At 35.6% G+C, this 25843-nt stretch overlaps 1 protein-coding gene and 5 pseudogenes across 1 annotated transcript; all 6 read right to left on the bottom strand.

Annotated features, from left to right (window-relative positions):
• Window positions 1-1932: 1932 nt before the first annotated feature.
• LOC122352496 lies at window positions 1933-2924 on the bottom strand (annotated as a pseudogene).
• A 2173-nt stretch (window positions 2925-5097) lies between these two features.
• On the bottom strand, window positions 5098-6068 carry LOC122352439 (annotated as a pseudogene).
• A 1942-nt stretch (window positions 6069-8010) lies between these two features.
• LOC122353216 (olfactory receptor 1-like) lies at window positions 8011-8988 on the bottom strand. The gene has a single exon (XM_043251181.1). It carries the CDS (start codon window positions 8986-8988, stop codon window positions 8011-8013), a length of 978 nt encoding a protein of 325 aa, XP_043107116.1.
• Window positions 8989-12386: 3398 nt separating this feature from the next.
• On the bottom strand, window positions 12387-13345 carry LOC122352438 (annotated as a pseudogene).
• Window positions 13346-17729: 4384 nt separating this feature from the next.
• Window positions 17730-18698, bottom strand: LOC122352437 (annotated as a pseudogene).
• Window positions 18699-23282: 4584 nt separating this feature from the next.
• Window positions 23283-24340, bottom strand: LOC122352436 (annotated as a pseudogene).
• Window positions 24341-25843: the final 1503 nt, after the last annotated feature.

The following is a 25843-nucleotide window of genomic DNA, read 5'->3' as shown; positions in this document are numbered from 1 at the left end:
AAACGAGTAACAGTAACATTTATGCGACGTGTTTTGACAGTCAACCAGCAAGGCGCTTTGCCCTCTTTTAGATAGATCTTTGAGCTGTTTCTTCAGGAAGGGTGATAAGATTTATCCCTTTATTTTCAAAAGTGTAGTGGTGTAAATTAATGCTTGGTGTTTGGAGCCAGAAGATATCTGTGGAATGAAGTTTGGTTTTGCTTCTATTTCTTCCTTGTTAGATCTAAAATTTGTTTGTACAAATACAGGAAACATGAGCTGTTTCTGGTTTCTAAATCTGTGTAATTTTTTCTTCCCCTCCTTCCTTTTTAATATTTTTCCAAAAATGGGAATTGTATTCAAGGTTACATATATGTGTAGAGTATATTTATTATGAATCTTATAGAGAAATATAAAACTATAGATTGTTGATATATATTGGTGTCTAGTGTATGATAGTCTAAAAACAGTTAGCACATTAGCATTTGGAGCAGGAGACGCTGACAATTTCATGTACTTTAACAGCAGCAAATCCTCTAATGGCTGAAGAAATTATTGTTTTCTCTCTCTCTGTCTGTCTCTTCTTTTTTAATCAAACATGTTCATAATTTGATGTTTTATTTTTGACTTCCTTTTATGTGGTCTTTGCTTTCTGCTTTTAACACCGCACTAGGTTCTGAAAATATTGGTCCTTATCAGGGTTCAAATCTGTACAGAGCTGAAGTTTTTAAAAGATAATTGTAAATAAACCTAATGCTTCTTATTCTCTAAACTACAAATGGAAATACATCTATAAACTGAATAAAGAATCCAGAGTATTGAAGTGAAATGGTTATTGCTTGATATGTTGTCCTTCAGATTGTTTATAATGACTTTAAAAGGGCTACATTTGTAAGGTGTTGACTTTAGAACTATTCTATATTTATATATTTTTTATTTTATATTTATATTCTATTTAGACACTTGACCAAAAAGGTACTAGTCATCAGTGTTCTTTCCAATGAGGCCTTTGCAAAACGTTCATGAACGTCGTCATACTTCTGTGATCTTCCTGTGCCACCTTGTGGGTAAAATTATAATTACACTCTATCTCCTATTTACGCAAATCACTATAGTGTTTAAGTGTTTCATGGAATAGTCATTAGTATTTGTTATTGTTAATATTGATTAAATCAAGTAATATTAATTATTTATTATTGTGTCAATTTTTGTACATAAATTAAGATGAGAAAAAAATTAATATACTTAAATGAAAAATAGAGCTAAAATCAGGTAAAAGCAGGAAACACGTAGTAAATCACTACACAGCATGGCCTCTTTCGACACGGTAAGTTTTAGTTTCTCTCCTCAGCAGAACTCTGGCACTACCAGTTAACGTTAACTTACGTGTCATTAAGTGGTCATTGTGCGAAATTTACCAGTTTGATAAGATTTGATCATTCTGATTACTTTCTGGCTTAAAAGCCACCACGTGTGTTAGAAACACCGATGGTAAGCAACTAAAACACCGGTAAGCAACTAAATAAACATAATAACAGCAGCCTGTTCATGAGAATTATTTTTTAATTTAGAACTATTTCATCTAGTGTTTAATTATTGAGGTCATAAACTTCACAAATAACAAGTATTTAAAAATAGTTTTACTGTACATGCAGTATAACCAAACAACAGGACATGCAAACTTTCCATATAGCCATATTTCATTCCTCTTTTTGTTTGTTTTATATTTATTGTCTATTTGTCTTTCAATGACTAATAAATGGCCTTCCTGATTTTTCTTCTAATACATATTATTATTATTATTATTATTATTATTATTATTATGCACACGCGAATGACTATAATATTAACAAATATTGTAAATGCATGACAGCAGCACATAACTGTATAAAAATAACATGTCATTTGCATGGAATAAGGTGTGCATAAGAGCGCTCTAACAGGCGAGTCATCTCATTTAGAAATAGTTAATGACCTGTTGACAATCCTGTTTTTGTGGATACACCATTTGATAAAGAACTGTCTGATTTCTTTGATCCTGATGCAGTAGATGAAGGGGTTCACTATAGGTGGAAGCAGACTGTAGGAATATGACCAGTCCGATCCTCTGACCGCTGTTCATCTGAGAGTTTGGGAGGTTAGAAGTGGTGTAAACCACAAAACGGGGCACATAATAGATGGTAATGATAGTCAGCTGAGTGGCACAGGTAGAAAAGGCTTTGATCTTTGCCCTGCATTTGCTTAATCGGGCACAGACACCAGTGATACTTAAATAGGAAAATATAATAAAAGACAATGGCACAAGAAGCACAAACATTGCTACAGCATATCCAATGAGACTTGGCGCTGGTAGCATCAGCACAGGCCAGCTGGTTCATAGATAGAGAATCACAGAAACAATTATGGATCATGTTTGGCCCACAGAACGGTAGCTTCACTGTCTGCATTAAACTAATGGTCGGAGCAATCATCGCAGTAACCCAGAAAACCCTATCAGAAGCCTCATAGTGCGATTTTAGTCATTAAAACAGGGTATCTTAGCGGGTAACAGATCGCTGGCACCGATCTAGTGCCATGATCATCATAATAAGAGAGTTCATGGTACCAAAATAGTGAATGAGCTGCCTCTGAAACAGACAAACGTAGAAGCCAATATATCCGCATTAAACCAATAGCGAGAAATAACTTTTTGGCAGAGCGACTGACTACAGAAACCAATATCAGACAAGGACAAACACAGAATGATAATATACATGGGCTTATGGAGGCTGGCGCGTCTCAATCACAAACAGGACCACAACGAGAGAGTTTCCGCTGATCACAGCGATGTAGATGATGAATAAAAGAGCTCCTATCAGGCTGTAGTGTTTGGGCTGAGTCCAGGGAAAACTCACGATGAAGAACCCAGTTACAACAGAAGCCGCGCTTTCGTTCGCCTGCAACATACTAACACATACAGGAAATAACTACTTGCGAAAGAAGTAATGCTGTATGTTACACTGAAAGTTACTTCACCCTTGAAAAAATTTCTTTTGACTGATTTGGTTTGCCCAAAAATATGCACATATTTACTTGAAGCTAAAAATTAGATTAAACATGCAGTGTATATATCATAACATAATTAAACATCTTAAATGATAAGATATTACTAATAAGAATACATAATACTAAACAGTACTTAAGTAAATCTCTATTAACCATTAAATAGTGCTTTTAAATTATGCAAAATTATGCTATTGCAAAAATCTACTATTGGCTTGTATTTTGGAAAAATTACCTTATTATTCCTCTGTTATTAAGTGTGACATCCGCTAAAATAGTATTGTCTCAATGTGCCACGTCTCTCAGCTCTGATGTCAGTATTCTGCTTAAGGTTTCATTATTTTATAGCTGTAGAAGCAGTATTAAAGTGTCTATAGGGTCTAACACATCACAGAAGATCCTGAACCATGTGGTGCTGTGAAACTGGGCTGACCTTTGGGGTTTGGGACATGTTTAGCCAGAAGATAACTATAGCATGGAGTTTGGCTCTTTAGCTTAGCTATTGCATGTATTTGTACAACACAGATACATGAGCTATTTCATTTTTATAAGTCTGTGCTGTTTTTTTTACTCCAACATAATTCAAAATCTGGTGTCATTTTTGATGCACACACACACACACACACACACACACACACACACACACACACACACACACACACACACACACACACACACGCACACACTATTTTGTAAAGTCACAGTAGCCTATGTCCTAAGTATTTGGGGCTTCTAAGTTACCAAAGAACTTAGCAAAACAGAGTTCCTTTTAGCCATGAATGGGTCTTAACGAGTTTTATTGTAAGCTTTTTGCACCGTTTTGTGGATACAATGATACATCGTGATTTCTGTCAAATCTCCTCACAAAGTCTAAAATAAGAAACCTATATATTTTGTTTAACAGGCTAATGTTAACATGATGTGTGATATAGGTGCATGTCTAAAAAGGCAATAAATGTCCAAAAATATGTATACGCCTGACACTGGAGGAGTCTTACTTGTTAAGAAGCAAGGGTCACGAGAAAGAAACTGTAGGATATTTTGGCGAAACCATGGTAACCTGAAGATACACACAAGCCTATACAGAACGCTGCTGCTACCTTTTCTTGAAACTGCACGCGCGAGAATACATTTTCTCCGCTCAGTAGATCATGTAGATCAGTTAAAAAGATTAATAATATAAAGTACTATATTCTTTAAAAATATAGTTTGATAGGTGATATTTCACCAAAGAATGTGTTAATTATGACATACATTTAATAGGCATGTGTTGTTTTAGTCTCTGAGAAAAAGTACAAAACAGGCTAAACGTTCTATAAGTAAAGCCTTAGATGCATAAATAAAGTAATACAAATATTAGTAGCAGTGGTCTAATGCTAAATAACGAAACAAACAAAAGCTACACTCCTAATGCATGATGCAAAATGTATACCTGAAATTAAAATAATAACAAACATCATTTACTTCAAGCTTTTCTGAATAGAAATCTAGAGTGGGCACTTTTGGGGGTTGGGGATATATGTTTTATTTATACTTTAACCTACAACCATTATATTTACAAATATATAAAAACAATGGTCCCACTTTATATCAGGTGACCTTAACTTCTATGTACTTACATTTAAATGAATCATTTGGTACAATGCACTTATTGTGTACATACATGTTTTTACACATGGTACTTATGTTTTTAAAAAGACCCATATGTAAGTTATATCTGTAATTAATTTCTGTAATTCAATTTGTAATTATATACTTTTATTATTTTGTGCAAGTGCATAGTAGTTAAGGCTTAGTTATTCTAAGCATTACTTTTTTAAAATTAACATCAAGGGCCAATTACCCACTGTAGGATGCACTCAGTCTACTGTGTATTTTGGAAAATATAAAAATTTTTTTTTGTTTGTTTAGTATCTGGATAAATGTTGCTTAAATTCTATTTAAAAGCATTATTATATTAAAATATAAAATATGTTATTTATATAACTGTTAAAGGCCATAAAACGGCACATAGTACATGTAAGTTTCATAAAATAAGATATATGAGCTCTGGTAGATAATTTCACTTTGGGATAGTTAACTTTGTTTTAGAATTGTAGTCTTGTTTTTGTGGACACACCATTTGATAAAGAACTGTCTGATTTCTTTGATCCTGATGCAGTAGATGAAGGGGTTCACTATAGGTGGAAGCAGACTGTCAGAACATGACCAGTCCGATCCTCTGACTGCTGTCCATCTGAGAGTTTGGGAGGTTAGAACTGGTTAGAACCACAAAACGGGGCACATAATAGATGGTAATGATAGTCAGCTGAGTGGCACAGGTAGAGAAGCCTTTGATTCGGCCCTGTGCATTTGCTAATCGGGCACAGAGACCAGGATACTTAAGTAGGAAAATAAGATGAAAGTGAATGGTACGAAAGCACAAACATTGCCAAAGCATATGCATTTAGATTTGTGAGGGTGGCATCAGCACAGGCCAGCTGGTTTATAGATAGAGAATCACAGAAACAATTAAGGATCATGTTTGGCCCACAGAACGGTAGCTTCACTGTCTGCATTAAACTAATGGTCGGAGCAATCATCGCAGTAACCCAGGAAAACCCTATCAGAAGCCTCATAGTGCGATTAGTCATTAATACGGGTATCTTAGCGGGTAAACAGATCGCCAAGTACCGATCTAGTGCCATGATCATCATAATAAGAGAGTTCAAGGTACCAAAATAGTGAATGAGCTGCCTCTGAAACAGACAAACGTAGAAGCCAATATAACCGTCATTAAACCAATAGCGAGAAATAACTTTTGGCAGAGCGACTGTACAGAAACCAATATCAGACAAGGACAAACACAGAATGATAATATACATGGGCTTATGGAGGCTGTGCGTTCAATCACAAACAGGACCACAACGAGAGAGTTCCGCTGATCACAGCGATGTAGATGATGAATAAAAGAGCTCCTATCAGGCTGTAGTGTTTGGGCTGGAGACCAGGAAACCCACGATGAAGAACTCAGTTACAACAGAAGCCGCGCTTTCGCCTGCAAACATACTAAACACATACAGGAAATAACTGCTTAGAGAAGAAAAATATCTGGCTTCAGATAAATGATTGAATTATACATTCAATTAATATTACATGATTTTAATAACATTTAATTGCTAAATTATGAATTCACATAAATGATTCAATATGTAATTTCATAAAGTGATAATAATGTAAATACAAATTAGTAAATTAATTATACATATTTACAAAAAAGAATCTAGATATCATTTTGACTTGTATTTCAGCAAATTACCTTGATTATTCCTCTATCAAGTTATGTGACATCTGCTACAGTGTATTCCTGGCTCAGCGTCTCTGTGCTGGTCTCAATGTTTTCATTATTTTATAGCTGTAGAATCAGTGTTAAAGCAAGTAGGGTCTAACACGTCATAGAGGATTTTTGTGCTGTGAAACTGAGCTGACCTTTGGGGTTTACAGGTTTGCATGACGCGCATTCACACAGACGGGATTAGCTTTTTATTTTATTTTATTAAAATATTTTGTACTAATTATATCAGCATCTGCAGAGGTCACCAGCAGGTGGTGCTAAAATGAGGGAAAATAAATGAATACAAGTAAATGACAGCTGTGACATCTGTTTTTTAAATTTTCCATGACAGAAAAGCATACTACTTTACATTTTTTTATTTCAGGGTCTCTTAACTAGTTGCTTATTATCATGCATATTACTAGAATTTTTGCCATTTATAAGATACTAACTAATGCCTTATTCTGCATACCCAATCATACCCAATGCCTAAACTTAACAAATACCTTACTAACTATTAATAAGCACCAAATTAGGAATTCATTGAGGAAACAGTCATTGTTAATAGTGAAAAAGTGTTCCCTATTCCAAAATATTCTCATGATATTCAGTCACACTGTGCGTTAAGGACCAGTTCTCGCTGTTAACCAACCATCAACAAACTAATATAATTGCCTCAACAAACTAATAATTTGCTAATAATAGTTAGTTAGTAAGGTAGTTGTTAGATTTAGGTATTGGATAGGATTAGGATATAGAATATGGTCATGCAAAATATATGTGCCTTATAAGCACTAATAAACAGCCAATATGTTATTAATAAGAAACTAGTTAATAGTAAGAATTGGTTGCTGTTTTGCCATATATTTAATTATAAATATATTATATATTCTCTTTGTTTAACTGCATGTTTTGTGACCACTAATGCATTGTTTAATTATATATATATATATATATATATATATATATATATATATATATATATATATATATATATATATATATATATATATATATAAGTATTATTTGTCAATTCCTGATAAATGCAGTTTAAAGAGTGAGACTGTAGTTTATTAATTTCACTTAATTGTAATTTGATGCACAGAGTATCCACAGACAACAGCTGTTTTCATATATATTATGGCTCTGTTGCATTTAGGCCAAGATTTATCTACTTAAATGTCAATTTGTGCCATAAATGCATTTTGAAAATAAAATAAAATAAATGTTTAAAATACATACTTTTTGGAGTGCAGAAATCTTAATTCTTGACTGGGTGTTTCGTTTCTATATTCCTGACAAATATACACCAACGTTAAGTCTAAAATCCAAATGGATGGACAGTACTGCATTTATATGCACTTCAAATACTTAAATCCTAAATATTTTTATATTACAAATATATAACTTTATCAATAACATCTTTTCTGTTTACATTCTGTTTTACCGTACATCCAAAAGGAGCTAACTTTATAAATGCTGTTGTTAATAACAAAACAGATGTTTCGGTAGTTTTTTTTTTCTTCTATTGAAACCACCAGAATTCACCGGAACACTTCACAATACATATTTAAACGAAACATAAAAACACAGTTACAAATCCAAAGACTTTATTCAGTTGCTTCCCATACAGTGCATGTTTGTTTCTATCACAACTCCACACATAACGTAATATTTTACAGAGTGATCACGTTAATTCTAGATATCTCTCGAAAGGCCTTTTGCCTGCTCACCCACCGGCTCACGATCGTTCTGATCTCCTGAGTACGTAAACAGTAGATGAAGGGGTTTATCAGCGGCGGAACGAGGCTGTAAAGCAATATGAGCAGTATCCTGAAATCTCTGCTGATTTGGATTTGCAGGAAATTGGCTATATACACGGCACAGCGAGGCGCGTAAAACAGAGCGATGATGGACAGCTGCGTGCTGCAGGTGGCGAAGCTTTTCCAGCGGCTCTGAGAGCTGGACAGCCTCATCAAAGACGCTATGATGTGACAGTAAGAGTAAATGATGAAGGCCAGAGGGAGAAGGAGCACGAGCAGGGCCACGCACAGGGCCACCAACACCTGCTTGCTGTTTTCAGCACAGGCTAGGCTGGTAATAGAGATGTGGTCACAGTAGCATTGAACGATCAGTTGAGGGCCGCAGTAAGGAAGCTGTTGAGTGTATAGGGTGGCTATTGTGGGAGCGATGAAGGCAGTTACCCATGCCGTTGCGTTTAGCGTGTACATGATGCGGTTAGTCATAACAGTCTGGTATCGCAGGGAAAAACAAATAGCCACGTAGCGATCGAGGGCCATGATCATCATTATAAGCGAGTTTAATGTCCCGAAATAGTGAATTAGCTCCATTTGGAAGAAGCAAGCGTGAAAGGGCTCAAGCCTCGCATTGAACCAGTACCTGGATATGACTTTAGGTAAGGCAACAGTGGAGAAACACATGTCAGACATCGCCAGGCTCGCGAGGATGATGTACATGGGCTTCCTGAGGCTCTCCGAGGTGATAAACAGTACCAGGAAGACGGTGTTTCCGGCCACTGTGGTCGTGTAGACGATGAAGAAAATGGCAGAGACCAGGCCGTAGTAGTCTGGATGGAGTCCAGGGAAGCCCACAATGATAAACTCGGTGATAGTAGTCCAGTTTTTCGGTAACATGTTGCCAGATCTGCAGAGATTATAGGATTATAGGTCACAGATGATTAAGACGACTGCCTAAAGTTTTATGTATTTTGAACAAAATGTTAAAGATAGTACAATATAATAATATTATTTGTAAACTGTTACATATAGTATTAAATATTATTAAAATGGCAACCGTAAAATGCGTATTTCAAAAAAGCATTAAAGAATCTTTCAAGAAAGTAAAATGGCATAAAATACAATATAAAAATAAAATACACAGCATGATAATAATTCATTATCAATAAACAGCTATACGACTGTGAAGATGCACCTGTTATGTTGACTCTAAATTAAGAGAAATACATTATTGCGCATCACTTATATAGTGTTTGCTGTTATGTACAGTGTGATCGGGCTTTTTTTTTTCAAATGATGACAGGGTCAAGGTGGCTTTAGGGACTAAATGTCACTCATAGCACATAAACTTAAACGGGTGGAAAAAACCTCAAAACAGGCCTCATACCACTTCAAGTTCGCTTTCAGTCACACATAAAAAAAAAAACGGCAAGATATTTTTTCAATTATATTATTTTCAGCTAATAATATTTTTCACTTGTTGCCTCTGTGAGTATATAGGCTGTCCAGAAATGTTTTTATTGATTTTAATCACCGTACACCGTGCTTAGTGTTGTGAATTATCAATAGAATCTAACTAAAATGTCATTGCTTTAACATGTTTTATAAAGCTGAACTATAACGTGATGTGAAGTATATAAGTAATTAGTAAATATCAGTAAATCTTCTGTTTTAAAGTTTGGTGTCATAACAAACTTTTCCTGCCTGTCATCAGATCTCATGGGGTTTTGATTGTTTTGAGTGTCAGCATCTACATTAATTGGTGTTGTCACTCATCTGCTGGATTCCTCAGTGTAAATTCTCTCAGGTCTGTTTTCCCATCAGTCTATAACCTTCAGGGCCTGTCTAGTGTCTCTAGAAAGCAAATTAAGAGCATGTAGCAAATATGTTGACACTCTTCTGACAAACAACAGTGACGATGTTTACGGGATGTTACTTGGAAACCCTTGGTCTCTAACGTCTCCATCAGTGATCTCCTTTTCTCAAAAATGCATGAAACTGTATCAAATATTAAAATAATAGCTAAATACATTAAATTATTTTAGACTAAGACTAACATTTATGCATGCTAAGCATGTAATATTACTATATTTCCTGAACAGTAAAACAAAAATGGGCTCAAATGAGGTAGTAATATATATAGTGACTTATATATAGTGATATATAAGAGGCTATATTTTGAAGCTATTTTGCTTCTATAACATTTTTTCAGAATAGTGTTTTATTTGCATCTGTAGATTTTAAATATAATTTTTTTCTTTACTTAACAGACTTTACAGACTTTTAGTTTTATATATACAATATGTATTTGTTCATATAATTCACCTGATTTATATAACATTATTCAAAAAACACATTTCTGATTTAGGAAAAAATATAAACGTTGCTTTATCTATTGTTCAGATTTTCTATTCTGGAATGTGTGTAAATGACTGCATATTTAATTAGACAATGCATATTTAAACATAATTTTGCAAGACTTATGATACAGACCAATTTTTCTTAATGTACTGTGATCAATCTGCTGAAACGGTATATGATATTTGAAGTCTGTTAAACTTTAATCAGTAGTCCAAAGCATCATATAGTATATTTATTGAATTATAAACCCCTTCGCCTCAAATGCTCTGAGGTTCCAAGCCACTAATACAATGATGATATAAATGAATAAGATTATTGACTCTGTTGGGAAAACAAGACATTGTTTGTGTCCTTTTATTAACACCCCTAATACACTCCCTTGAGACAAGTCAGCAAATTGATGGTATTTCCACAGCATCAGTGTTTTGCCCTGCTCTATGCTAAATACAGCAGTACCTGTGGTCTATTTTTCAGACACAAGTGTTATTTTAATTTATTTGTCCGATATCCTTCTTATCAGCTGTCTAAGTTTATTATTTATATTCCATAGTTATGACTGATACCTTAGTACTAAATAGACATTAAATGTATTTATTTTTTGGCAGATAAACTTATTAGTCTAAGCGAACACACCTGCAACCTCTGGTATAAAAAGAAGTATGCATGTTGTTGTTGTCTAGACCTATGAAAATAGGTCAAAAGGTCAAATAAACAAAGATTGATTCATAGTATTTTCCTTTTTTGAGTTAATTAGCCATTGAATTTTAATTTAATACAATAATGATAATAATAATAATAATAATATTAATGTCAATTAATAATAATATTAAGTATGAAATGTTGTTTTTATTAATGTGTTTTTATTATTAATAAAATGTCTTTATTTTTGGGGATTTTATATTTTTAGAGCCTGACACTGTTAAGAATAATAAAACCTGTAACCTGTAAATGTAACAAACAAACAATAAATAAATAAATACATTTTTGCACAAATTTAATCATTTAGTCATATCAATGTTTGACTGCATTAATGTAAAATGTCCACTGGGTGGCGCAAAATACCTCAATTTCACCAAAACAAAAAAACCTGTTACATTTAGTTGTATTTTTTGTACCACATCTTTAATTCAGTTTAAATTACATTAAATCCAGACTTAAGCCACAGTTATATTTTGTTCTTAATAATTCACAAAAGAAGGTTAAAGGTCACATACACCTCTAAGAGAACTTGGTTTGAATGTCAATATCTACATAAAATCTACATCACTCAGTGGTTTCCCATCTGTAAAGTCTTCAGGGTCTGTCTAGTGTCTCCAGAGAACAAATTAAGGGCATGTAGCAAATATGTTGACACTTTTCAGACAAACAACGGTGACAGGGATTCTTGCACATGCTTACGTGAAAACCCATGACATGAAACCTCTAATGAGTTTCTTGATGAGCAAAACACAAACATTAATGTCTGTTAAGTAAGAAAACATGAAAATGGTGTAAAAAATGTAGAGCTATAAGCTGCAGTTTTCATAAAACTAATCAGGTGTTTAAAATATATTGAAATGCATCATCTTTTGCTTATGTTTTAGAGATCTGCTAGCTTTTAAAATGGCATGTTCATTTGTAGTAAGGTTTTTAGCCAAACTGGGCCACAGTATGGCTACCTTTTGTTAGAAATGAGTTTTCAAATAGTACCTTAAATGGAGACTCAGAGTTACCTTATATGGAGAGAAATGTTAGATGGATTGGTAGATGGATTAATAGTATTTGCGTGTAGATATATTTTTATGTGCATTTGTGTTATATGCATCAAAGCATGTACACCTCAAAATATTAACACATCTATGCATAAGCTTGATTTCTAAAATGAGCAAGAGTGCAAGAAAATACATGAATGAATGCAACAAAAACGTAATCATGAGATTTAACAAAATAAACTATTATGATAAAACCTTTACATTATTTGGTGAAACTTTTATGCGCAAAAATATATCTGCTAATCGTTTCCTGATCTCTTTAGTCCTGGTGCAATAAACAGTGGGGTTTACTAAGGCGGAATTAGAGAAGCGACAATCAAAATTGCATTTCTCTCTGTTAAAGTTAGAACAACTCCTATTCAAGTTAATAATGCATGGACCATTTTTGGTGCATAATAGCTAAACAAGACAATGAGGTGACTCAAGCAAGTGTTGATCATTTGCCTTTTGCTTGCATTGTTGGACAGTTTGGTCACACTATAGGCCAGGACAGCATATGTACACATAATAAAAGGAAACTGACCGCAGAACCACCACAGATTGATCATTGCAGGCAAGAAAAAATAAGGTTCAGGATTAACACAAGCAGCTCTGATCATAGAAGGATAATCACAGAACACATATTTGATGACAGGCTGACAGTATGGGACATTGTCTACCACAGATGTCAAAACACCCATTAAAGTGATAGTAATGAGCCATGTCAGAAAAATGAACAGAAATGTTCGTGAATTTGTTACAATGCTGTTGTATCTCAAAGGAAGCCTGATTGCAATAAGTCGATCTATTGCCATTAATGTCAGAGCCATGCACTCTGTGAAATCACCAAGATGATAGAAGAACATCCTTGAGATACAAGAGTAGTATGAAACATTTTTAATCTCAGCCAGCAGCACTGAGATCATGGTTGTGCTGCAGGTAGAAGAGAACATTATGTCAACAACAGCTAGATTACAGATTAATATGTACATAGGTTTATGTAAATGTCTGTTAGACGAGATGATACACAGATTGATGCCGTTCCCAAGCAATATAAGCATGTAGGTTATTAAGACGAGAAATCCGAGGAGCTTTTGGTTCTGCAGGTGATCAAATCCAGTGATTATAAAGCTGTCTACATTGCTTACAGTGTAGTTTGCCATTTTCAGTCCACTGCTAAAACAGACGCAAGTGCATTAAAATGCACTGTATACAGGTAACAAGTCAAAATCAATTAGATTCTTGATGTACTCATATGCAGAGAAAAAAGCTCCTGTGAAGGAAAATGGCAAAAATATGCAGACAGTGTCATTAATGGCTAGGTGTCGAAAACTGTAAAAGTTGAAGTATATTTTTATCAAAAATAGAAAAAGAGTTTCAATCATTTTAAAGAATAAATGTAAATATGTGCATTTTCTTGTTTCTTTCTTCTTTAGGCATTCCTCCTTAGAACCTAAAAAATGTTTTTCATGGAAAATAAAAATGTTTTTCTCATCCAGAAAAATTCTTCTCATCTAACAGATGTTTGCCTGATGTCCTGCCTTTTATATTTTATATGATGCGACAGTTACGTCACAGTTACTTAGCAGCCGTAAGAAACTTGTTTGTTCAGAACATCATAATGCATAACATTTTAAGGCTGGTGATACATAATGCATAAACCTGTGTTTGACAAGTGCTCTAATCTATGCAAAATAAACCCCATAAATGTTTTATGTTCTCATATAGGGTCTACACATCCTATGTTATATGTTATTAACTTAAACTGTTGTTAAGCTGTTAAAAGCATGTTTAAAAAGGTTTACAAATGCTTGTAGGTTCATAAAATATCGATATCTTGGAACTGATACGTTGATATCATTGTATTTAGTTAATGACATTATTAATTGCATTTAGTGCCATCACAATGAATAAATACATTTACCTAATTTCACATTATAACACCACTCCTGGCCTTACCCACACCTTCCATCCGTCCAAAGTAAAAAAAAAAACCTTGACATTGCAAGGTGTACCTTTTCTGACTTTTTCATTTAGTTGAACGAGTGTTGTCTCAGCATAAACAGATGGGACAAAAATAATGTGTGTGGTAAAAACTTTGGATCATACAAATGTGTGTATTTAACTGTTAAAGATGGTAAAAATATCTCAGTTCAGTACTTCTGTGCCACTCATTGATGTGCCACTGCAGTCGACGTCCCATCCAGGAGCCTGAAGCTGTGTGCCCATTACATACAGCATATACACTGTCCTAAAGGCACTCCTGCTCGTTGTAATGCTGGGTTAGACCACAGGCTAAAGAGACTGAGACATTCTGTGGTAATGCTGACCTGGAGAGTGCCCTGATGCCATGCCTGTCACGCGTGTGGTTAGCAGGAGAGCACACAACGAGCATAAAGGGAACTAAAATGTTTTAATCTACTCAGAGATGAAAATAAACAATATAAATACAGGCAGGCAGATAGGACGAAATCACACGCACATAAAGATGAGATAGGACCAACAGAACTGAAATTACAGGACTTAAATACACCAGGTAAAACACTAAATTAACTACACACAGTTGAAAACTCTAAGACAATTAACTAAAGTAGGTCACATGGAACACATGGCACACGACAAAAACAATAACAAAGTCCAGAGAATGTGACATTATCTTCCCCCCCCCCGGAAGGTGTAACATCAAAAAACAAAACAAATAGGAATTGGGGATACCGGATCTTGGGAGGAGGTTCTGGTGGAGGACGGCCCCCAGGAGGGGGTAGGCAGATAGTCCAGGTAGGAACAGACGGAGGGAGGAGCCAGGGAGGAGACAAGAGGAGTCCGGAGCAGGAGGAGATCCAGAGCCCAGCCATGGTGGTCCACGGTGGAGCCAACGGAGGGAGGAGCCATGGAGGAGGAGTGGCCATCGACTCCATGGGGCCGACCGATGGCGGCGGAGCAGGTGGTGGAGGAGACTAAGGCGGAAAGCCGAAGAGCCAGGGTGACGCCGAGGTGCTGGAGGTCCTAGGCGACACCGCAGGCTTCGGCAACCAATGCGGAGACAGGGGACGGGAAGGACGCTGCGGAGCCAGAGCGACAGAGGACTGAGGTGGAGCCGGAGGAGCCTGACAGAGCCGGAGGGATGATGGAGCCTTGTGGAGCTGGTGGACTGACGGACCACGGTGAAGAGGAGGGAGCTAGTAGCCTAGGGAGAGACGATGGGTCTACGAGCCGAGGTGGAGTCCGGGACTCGGAGGCGGGACGGTGAGGCGAGGGATCCTCCACCCACGACGGTGATGGAGACCGGCAGACCCGTGGCGAGCACCAGCTGGTGAGCTGAGGATGAGCGCAGGGGCTGCTGGGATCTATCAACGGTGTATGACAAGGGTAGGAGGGTGGGTAAACTGGAAGCGCACGAGGCGCAGGCACTGGAGGGAGCGCACGTGGCGCGGGCACGTTACAGAGCGTACGAGGCGCAGGCACTGGAGGGAGCACACGTGGCGCGGGCACGGTACAGAGCGCACGATGGGTCCATGGTCGCGCTCGACTCGACAGGAACCCACACGAACGTAAGCGGCGATGCTCTCGAGGACCGCTCCCAGACAGCTGCGCCTGATTGGAGATGTTTAGTCTGCGGAAGTAAGTTCCGCACAGAAAGCTGTCCGGGTAACAGGAGTCGTTGGCGAGAGGTCGATAGCCTGGGTGGACACCTGGCGAGAAATCAAACTGTCTGGATCAGCCAGCGAGATGGATTGGGCAGTGCTAGCCAGCGTACAAGATGGAACAACGGAACGGTTACTCATCTGCGCCAGGTTTATTCAGAGATGGCCACCATAAAGGACATCACCTGACTGAGGGGACGCGCTGCGACTTCCGTCGTTCGTAGAGCAAAGTCAGTCACTGGGCACAGTTCCTGCATTAACTTCAGATCAGAACTACCCTCATGCAGCTGCTTGAGTGCCTTGGCTCTGTGGACTTGCAGGATAGCCATGGTGTGCAGGGCGGGGGAGGCCTGGCCCACAGCACTGTAAGCTTTGGCAGCGAGAGCTGACAACAGCTTACCAGCTTTGGGCGATTCCTCCAGATGGTGGCGTTTTGAGGGCATAAATACACCGCAGCCGCACGCTCCACATGGGGAGCATCAGAAAGAAGATACAAATGCTCTTGCCAATTTTCATTGGCCTTTTCTTCTTAAAATGACTGAAAGGGGACACTTGAGTTTTAGGGGCAAAGCTTAAAACATGTAAATGATACATTTTCATGACCACGTAGCACAGCAACATCATGTGAGCATGTAAACATGATAGAAACAATAGTTAATCAATAGAAATCTCTGCCAGTTCAATATGTCTGTATATCGCTTACCCCTAATCTCAGTCATTTTATTATTGACAAGCACTTTTAGACATCTGAGGCCTAAAAATCGATTTTTAGACCACCCTAAAAATCTAACTTTAAACCTAACACTACATCCTGAATGATTAAAAAAATCATTATGTCAGAAGGTGAAACAAAACTGATATATAGTGTATTTCTGCCTTTGTATTTAAAGCATGAATATTATGAATAGTGGTGGTGTTAGTCCCAAAAGTAACATTAGATACTGATTCTATTAAAACATTTGTGTAATGGGATCTCAAGCACTACAGGGAACATTATCTCTACTATACTATTAGTGGATAATTAAGAGGGCCCATGTGTATATTAAGAAGCATCATGGCCTATTTTATTAAGATAGTGAAGCAATCATATGAGCAGGAGCAACTCATTTAGTTTCAGTATTGAATATTTTCAGTATTCCAGCAATTTTAATATACAGCATTGTTCATTTTAACATAATTTTGTATGTTTGTACAGTATATTAAACACAAAAACATGCAAATCATTAAACCATAACCAGCCATTTGTACATGCCTCCCTAGATTTCTGGAAATAGTATATTCTTACATACTTTATCTATTTAATTTTTGCTTAATTTATATATTTCTTTTAATACAGTTTGCTTATTATATCTGTTGTGAAAAAGGTTTCTCGTTGGGGAAGACATGTCAAGGGTTTTCATGTGACATAGTGCTATTAACACAGTCACTCTTGTTGCTCTGAAGAGTGTCAACATATTTGCTACATGTTTTTAATTTGCTCTCTGGAGACAAGACATATCCTGAAGATTGTACAGATGGGAACCAACCCTGAGAGAATTATCAAACATGAGTGATGCAAAAAGTGTCATTATCCATTAATGTTCACAATGACAATCAAAATCTGTCAAACCAGGTTATCGGTAACTTTTAACACTCATCATTAATTATAAAGATCAATAAAAGACCACACAAAGTAAATATTGACTGAACTAAATCAATTGTTCAGCATTTGGAAATATTAGGTAAATGATTTCAACACTTGTGAACAAACAGTGTTTGGTAGGCTTTGTACAATATTGACACCTTATTTTTTTCATTTTAAAAACAAAATAAACAGTCTCTAACAAGATCAAGAGAATAATCGAATATTATTAAACAAAACATTGTCATAATTTGTTGAAAGAATGATGAACACAATAATCCATTATGATAAAACCTTTAAATGATTTGGTACAACTTTTTTGTGCAAAAATACATCTGACAATCGTTTTCTGATCTCTTTAGTCCTGGTGCAATAAACAGCAGGATTTATTAAGGAGGAATTAGAGAAGCAATAATCAATATTGCATTTCTCTCTGTTAAAGTTAGAACAACTCCTATTCGGGTTAGCATGTTAGAGACCAGCTTTGGTGCATAAAAACTGAGCAGAACAATGAGGTGACTCAAGCAAGTGTTGATCATTTGCTTTTTGCTGGATTTGTTGGAGAGTTTGGTCACACTATAGGCCAGGACAGCATAGGTACACATAACAAAGGGGAAGAGTCCACAGAACCACCACAGATTGATCATTGCAGGCAAGAAAAAATAAGGTTCAGGATTAACACAAGCAGCTCTGATCATAGAAGGATAATCACAGAACACATATTTGATGACAGGCTGACAGTATGGGACATTGTCTACCACAGATGTCAAAACACCCATTAAAGTGATAGTAATGAGCCAAGTCAGAAAAATGAACAGAAATGTTCGTGAATTTGTTACAATGCTGTGGTATCTCAAAGGAAGCCTGATTGCAATGAGTCGATCTATTGCCATTAATGTCAGAGCCATGCATATTGTGAGTCAAATCACCAAGATGATAGAAGAACATCCTTGAGATACAAGAGTAGTATGAAACATTTTTAATCTCAGCCAGCAGCACTGAGATCATGGTTGTGCTGCAGGTAGAAGAGAACATTATGTCAACAACAGCTAGATTACAGATTAATATGTACATAGGTTTGTGTAAATGTCGGTCAGTCAAGATGATAAACAGATTGATGCCGTTCCCAAGCAATATAAGCATGTAGGTTATTAAGATGAGGAATCCGAGGAGCTTTTGGTTCGGCAAGTGATCAAATCCAGTGATTATAAAGCTGTCTACATTGTTTACAGTATAATTTTCAAATGCCATTTTCAGTCCACTGCTAAACAAACAAGCACAAGTACATTAAAATACACTATGTACAGGTAACAAGTCAAAATCAATCAAAGCCTTGATGTACTCGTATATGCACAGAAAAAAAGCTCCTGTGAAGGAAGATGGAAGAAAGATGCAGACAGTGTCTGTAATGACAAGGTGATGAAAACTCAGAAAATTGAAGTATAGTTTAAGAAGGAATACAAAAAGCGTTTCAGTCATTATAAAGAATAAATATAAATAATATGCAAAACATTTTCTAAACTTATTCTTTCCTCCTTGAATCTATGAAAAAGCTAGAATTTCTAATTAGCAAGTATTTAAAATAGCATACAAGAGATTCTGAGATGTTCATTTAGTCAATCAGATGCACAACTGATGTTCTGCCTTTTATATTTTATTGCATGAGAGCTTGTATCTCGTGGTTTCCTAGCAGCGTGAAGCTATAGAGAGTTGGTTCAAAATGTCATAGAACATCTATAAAGAAATGTTCATTTTGCAAATATAAATAGTTTCAGAATTACAACAATTACAACTTGATGTCATTATTAATCAGCAGTAGGATGCTTCTGTATGTTTGCGTAGACACTGAAGGGCTCATTATTAAACAGGCATCTGAAAAACAGAGTGGTGGAACAGTAGCTACACTAAGCAATGTATTTTACATTACTTGGTAATAGCTACTGTTCCACCATCTCTGACAAAAGAACAAAAAGCAGACATGAAGTCAATTTCATTGAGAGCTTTGTGTAATTTCTACAATATTTCTAATTTTTTTTTAAATGATTAAATTATTATTTACATTAATCCTGAAAAACTTAAAAGTCAAAGGAACCAGATTTTTGAGTTTTCTCAGCTTTTTTGTAGGAGAGTTTTCAACCTTTTGTTGTATAAACTGAATACAAAAATCAGAAAACCTAAAAAGTTCACGCTAACCAGCTTCAGCAGATTTTTAACTTTTGTCAAAAGCTGCCAAAGTCAGAAATGTTCCAGAATAAAGGATCCAGTATATATGCTTGCTTTCTCAGCTGTTTGCTTTCACTTAAACTGTCTTTACGAGTATACTTGTGAAGATGGGCTTTTTGACAAATACAAGTGTGTATTTAAGCGCTCAAGGTGTATAATGTGGCAAAATAACTCAGACAGTGCTCAGAAACGGCATTGCTTAAAAATGCTTAAACGTGTAAAATATAAATTGTGAGTTATTATAACATCAACAAGTGCTTTTAGATAGCCGAGGCAGACCAGCCTAAAAATATAACTTTTAAACCTTTTGTCATTCTAAAAGAGAGTGGCCCTGGCTAGTACATATGCTATTCTTAACTATCAGATGTTTACATAAACCAGTGTGCGTAGTAATATGCAAACTAGATTGTTGACAATGTAACACTACATCCTGAATGGTTAAAAAAATCATTATGTGACAGAAGGTTAAACAAAACTTATTGTAGTATATTTTTGCATTTGTATCTGAATAATGAATATTACTAATGATGGTATTAAGCGTAAAAATGTTGATCTGCCGGTCCTCAGTCCCAAAAGTGATACTGATTCTATTAAAATTTGTGTAATGAGAGTTCTAAAAAATACTATAGGGAACATAATCTCTCTATTAATGGATAATTAAGAAGGCCCTTGTGTATTTTAATTAACTGTTTTATTAACATAGTGAAGCCATCAGATGAGCGGGAGCAACTTTATTTTAACATTTTCACAAATACGTGGTACATTAAACACAAAAATTTAACCATAAGCAAAAGCTTTTGTAAATGCCTGCTAAGATTTTTGGAGTTAGTAGTTTGTATTCTTACATAATTTATCTATGAGTATTCTTTATCTATCTTTCTTTTTAATACAGTTTGATTATTATATCTGTTGTGAGAAAGATTTCTTTGCTATTTTGAGGAACTGAAAATAGACTGCGCCATAGACCAACTCAAACCTGGTCTAAAGTCTAAAGTCAATGCCGCAGTATTTTTTGTTATTTAAAGACCATGTTAGTAGAAAATGTGTGTGTGTGTTTGTGTATGTATATACACACATATATGTATATATAGACTGACTCATCAGTCAGAGCTATTTGAAAGCCTGCATCCAATGCAGATGACTGAAAGTTTGGCCACTTAACATTATTTCAATAAAACATCACTTATAGTATATTTAACAAGTCAGTGTATTTTTTAAAGTTACGATTTTCAGATTGTTCGCCAAATGAAGAACCTGCTCGGTCAAAGTATTAAAAGATGGAGGAGGCAGAGGATCTTGAAAAGTGTTCAGCTTTTCTGCCAACAAATTCTGCCATTTGGACATGCCCTGATTGCACCTGCACCTTGCACTTTAGATTGTGTGTTTAGATCGTTAAAACAGGGCCCCTCATGTAACACAATGCTATTAACACAGTCACTCTTGTTTCTCTGAAGAGTGTCAACATATTTGCTACATGTTTTTAATTTGCTCTCTGGAGACAAGACATATCCTGAAGATTGTACTGATGGGAACCAACCCTGAGAGAATTATCAAACATGAGTGATGCAAAAAAAGGTCAAAGGTCAACTGTTATAGCAGATCACACAAAATACATTCCCTAGATGGTAAATAAATAGTATCACGTAATAATAATAATAATATGTTTACCTTTATTTTATAATTATTATAGAGATATAATATTATATGCTATAGTCTGTGCATCAAAGCTTCCTAGTAGCCATAATTAAAACATTTTAAACACAGATAAATAAAAAATATCAAAATTGAATATTTGTAGAAAATTTAAATACTAATCATCATATTGTAAAAGCATACACAAATGCACATCCTGTGCATGGAAAATTGGGTCACAGTGAGCTACGCTCCACATAAACATTTCCAAGCATGAAAGGAAGAGATATTGATGCATAGTGTATTATATCTATATAATACTTTACTTTGCTTGAAATATAGGGCACGAAAACTTTATGGTGCTTTATAATGTTTGGATCAGTCTCGTCTAAGACCAGTAATGCAGCTGATACTAAGACAGAGTATCGCACTGATGCATCCACAATCTCTGCTGAATAATTATTATGTCTCCCTTAATAATATTTTGACCTCTGTTGACCTTTCTTTTATAAAGAGAGGCATCTTAAAAGAATAGTTTTTGTATGCTACACGGTCAACATGGACATCAAAAAGCTAAATGTGTATAAACTTGATGGATAACATGATTTACATATACTACATATTTTTTATTTGTTTAAACATCCTGGTTCCTTTTAAGTTGAACTTGAATCTGCAAAATGATGACATCAATATGATAACACTTGTGCTAGTGTAGACACACAGCAGTAATCTTTATGCCAAAGAATGTTTAGGTGACGCAGCCATAAATAGAAGAAAATGCATGCCACCAACTTCTTCTGCCTGTCACTTTTGGAAAATGCTGTGCTCATCATTAGCCATGTTTCCATTATCCTTCAAATTAAAACCGAATTTGATACATACGCCTAATGGAAACACATCAAAATCTGCAAAAACTCTTAAATGTCGCAAAAACGTTTTTACGCTCACACAAGGTGTCATATGAGCATACTTTAATGCAATATAAAGTGCTCAGTCTTGAGTATGAGAGGCTTTCCCTGCCATTAATGATTAGACAGTTTAAACTGCACACGTCTGATGTATCATGGTTCTGATACGGACACTGAATCACTCTCACCAAAATCCATCGCCGTGAGTTATCGCGACAGGTAAAGCTTACATTTGTCACATAACATTTGTAAATGGAACATGACATTGGTTAACAAATTTGCTCTGTGTGATATTACAGTCGTCTTGTCTGCTTCCTTTTACACAGCAGGTCATTGCTGAAAAACGCCACTTTCGAGTGTGTATGTATGTTACATATATATTTTTAAATGGGTACTTCAGTCCCAAATTTGCTCAAGCTTACAGTCATGCTGTGAAAATAGAAACGCAATACAGAAAACAACAAATGCATGAAACTCCTGAGCTGAAAATGTATTCCACTCTGGCCCTGACTACTGGTACACTGATATTTGTATACTTGTAAAATAAAGTATATTAAAATATACTTGCACTTTACTTAAGTGTACGTAATAAAATAAACTTGTATACAAGTATTGAACTTTTTGGTTTTGGGCTTACCTTTAAATAATTTCAATGTAGGCTGCAGAGTAGCTTAGCTGAAGCTAACTGTAACTAGCTTAGCTAGTTACCTTTTTAGTAGCTCCCCAATACTGACTGGGACAGAGCCACAATGCTTTTACATTACACAAGGGTCCTCTTAATAAATCCTTATTACCAAACAGAGAAGTTTGTAAGATTACAGTGCACAAATAATGTTTATTATGATAATTATTGTTATTAATGCTTTGCATACACAGTATGATTCAAGCTTGGCATACAAAAACTTTACACAATGCATCTAAAAACAGGCAGGCTATTTGTCAATTCAAAGAAAGACTTTCTTGTTTTACATTTCAGATTTCTGACATTATAATTGTCACTGTGAAAACTAAGCAGAGATCCAAACATTTTATTTGACTTTATTTGTAAACAAACAAATCAGCATTAGCATGTCTATGCTTTGGCTTGTAGTTTCTAACATGAGCAGGAGCTTCACAAAACATATCAAATTGAGTAACATAATAACAATCAGAATTAAGATGATAAAGCTATTGAAAATGATCTTAAATTATTTGGTACTATTTTTTTGCGCAAAAATACATCTTTTAATTGGTTCCTGATCTCTTTAGTTCTGGTGCAGTAAACAGCAGGGTTTATTAGAGGAGAAATTAGAGAGGGTACAATGAAAATTGTATTTCGCTCTGTCAAATTTAGCCCAACTATTAATCGTGTTAGGAAAATAGAGATCATCTTTGGTACAAAAAAACTGAACAGGACAATGAGGTGACTCAAGCACGTGCTGATCATTTGCTTTTGTTTGAGTTATTGGAAAGTTTGGTCACACTATATGCCAGCACAGCATAGGTACACAGAATAAAAGGAAACTGCCCACATATTGGCCCCACACCTATTATTGTACTTATGAAAAAATATGGTTCAGGATCAACACAAGCAGCTCTGATCAAAGAAGCATAATTACAAAACACATATCTAATGAAAGGCTGACAGTATGGGACACTGTCTACTATTGATATCATATAAGCCATAACAGCGAAACCAAAAAGCCATGTTAGAAAAATGAACAGAAAAAGTCTTGAATTTGTTATAATGCTGTGGTATCTCAAAGGAAGTCTAATTGCAATAAGTCGATCTATTGCCATTAATGTCAGAGCCATGCACTCTGTAATATCACCAAGATGATAGAAGAACATCCTTGAGATACAAGAGTAGTATGAAACATTTTTTATCTCAGCCAGCAGCACTGAGATCATGGTTGTGCTGCAGGTAGAAGAGAACATTATGTCAACAACAGCAAGATTACAGATTAATATGTACATAGGTTTGTGTAAATGTCTGTTAGACGAGATGATACACAAATTGATGCCGTTCCCAAGCAATATAAGCATGTAGGCTAATAAGACGAGGAATCCGAGGAGCTTTTGGTTCTGCAGGTGATCAAATCCAGTGATTATAAAGTCTACCTTTTTTACAGTATAATTTTCAATAGCCATTTTTAGTCACTCACTGCTTAACATAAAAGTACATAAACATTTAAAAAAATAAAGTTAATACAGATGAAAAGATAAAGTCACTTAGAGTCTCAATGTACTCACATATGCACAGAAAAAAAGCTCCTATGAAGGAAAATGGCAGAAAGATGCAAACAATGTCTGTAACAGCCAGATGATGAAAACTGTAAAGATTAAAGTATAGTTTTAACAGTAGTACAAAAAGAGTTTTAGTCATTATTAAGAATACTGTAAGTAAAATACAAATGTTAGGTAAATCAATCCTCTTTTTTTGTTTTAAAAATATTCTAATTTAAAACAAAGTAGATTGGAATTGCATATAAAAACATTGAAGATGTTTCTCTCATACTGTTCAAAAAAACTTGTGTGATGTTACACCTTTTATACTTTCGTTGTGTGAAAGATACATCATGGTTTCATAGCAACCGTGGTTAAGACAAAAACAGAAAACCTTTCTAATTATAGAAATGCATAAGCAATTATTTTACCAAAAGTAATATCTAATTTTACATATTTTAAGTAATATCTAATCTAATTTTGTCACTCTAAATTTGACATTTTTCATCTGCTGTGGGCCCATAGCAAATAATGCTGAATTCTATAATTAAACAGAATCACTTTGTGAAACAATTTCAGTTTTTTTCCAAGGTCTTTACAGCCTACAACGGCTTAAAAATGAGCATGGAATTATATCTCTGCCACAATTTTGAACAAAAGGTCATATTTTGAGCGCCAAAAGTGTGCTTTGAGCATGCACAAATTGAGCTTTGCGCATAAAATGTTAGTATCGCAAAGAGGAAAGTATTTTGAGCACAGAAAAATCAATTTTGCTTTTAAAATAATTTTTTGGTGTGTGCAGACTTCCCTTTGTGCACGCAATGTTTCACTAGCTTTCTCCCTGACACTCACCTCATTGTTCTCTAAATGCACCAACCTAGCATTACAATATGCCATAATTCCAGCCAATCAGAGACATGGCTGCTAAATTTTGATTGGCTGAATTTTACAACCAATCACAACACTCCTGCTTTAAAAAAATACAGTGCCAAGATAAGTTGATATTCATACTTTTTCCAACAGTTTACCAATTCAAAACAAGAACAGTCGAAACAACAGACAGGTATGGCTCTCTATCTAGAGTAGGACTACATTCTGCTACTAGTAGTTGACAGTCTAAAAAATCTTTTTTAATCTGGCACTGCCTTCTGCTCCTTCGTTGCAAGGGCTGGCTATCCACCTCTCGCCCCAGTTTATGCTTGTAGGGACTGCCTCAGTCTGAGTTATTAGGCCTGTCCTTGCCTCATTGTGTCAGGGTGTGGTTTGCGAGAGAAAGAGCGTTAGACGAGAATGCTACAAACAAAAATCTTTTAATCTTCCAAAAACGAAATAAACAATATTGTTACAAATAGGCAGGCGGGCAGGCAGACAGAAAATAACCACACATATGAACAACGATGTCGGACAAACTGATTACAAACACGCTGG

The sequence above is a fragment of the Puntigrus tetrazona genome, chromosome 10 (genome assembly GCF_018831695.1).
Source record: "Puntigrus tetrazona isolate hp1 chromosome 10, ASM1883169v1, whole genome shotgun sequence".
Taxonomy (NCBI): domain Eukaryota; kingdom Metazoa; phylum Chordata; class Actinopteri; order Cypriniformes; family Cyprinidae; genus Puntigrus; species Puntigrus tetrazona.
Note: the sequence above shows the minus strand (reverse complement) of the source record. Positions and strands in the feature narration are given on the sequence as shown.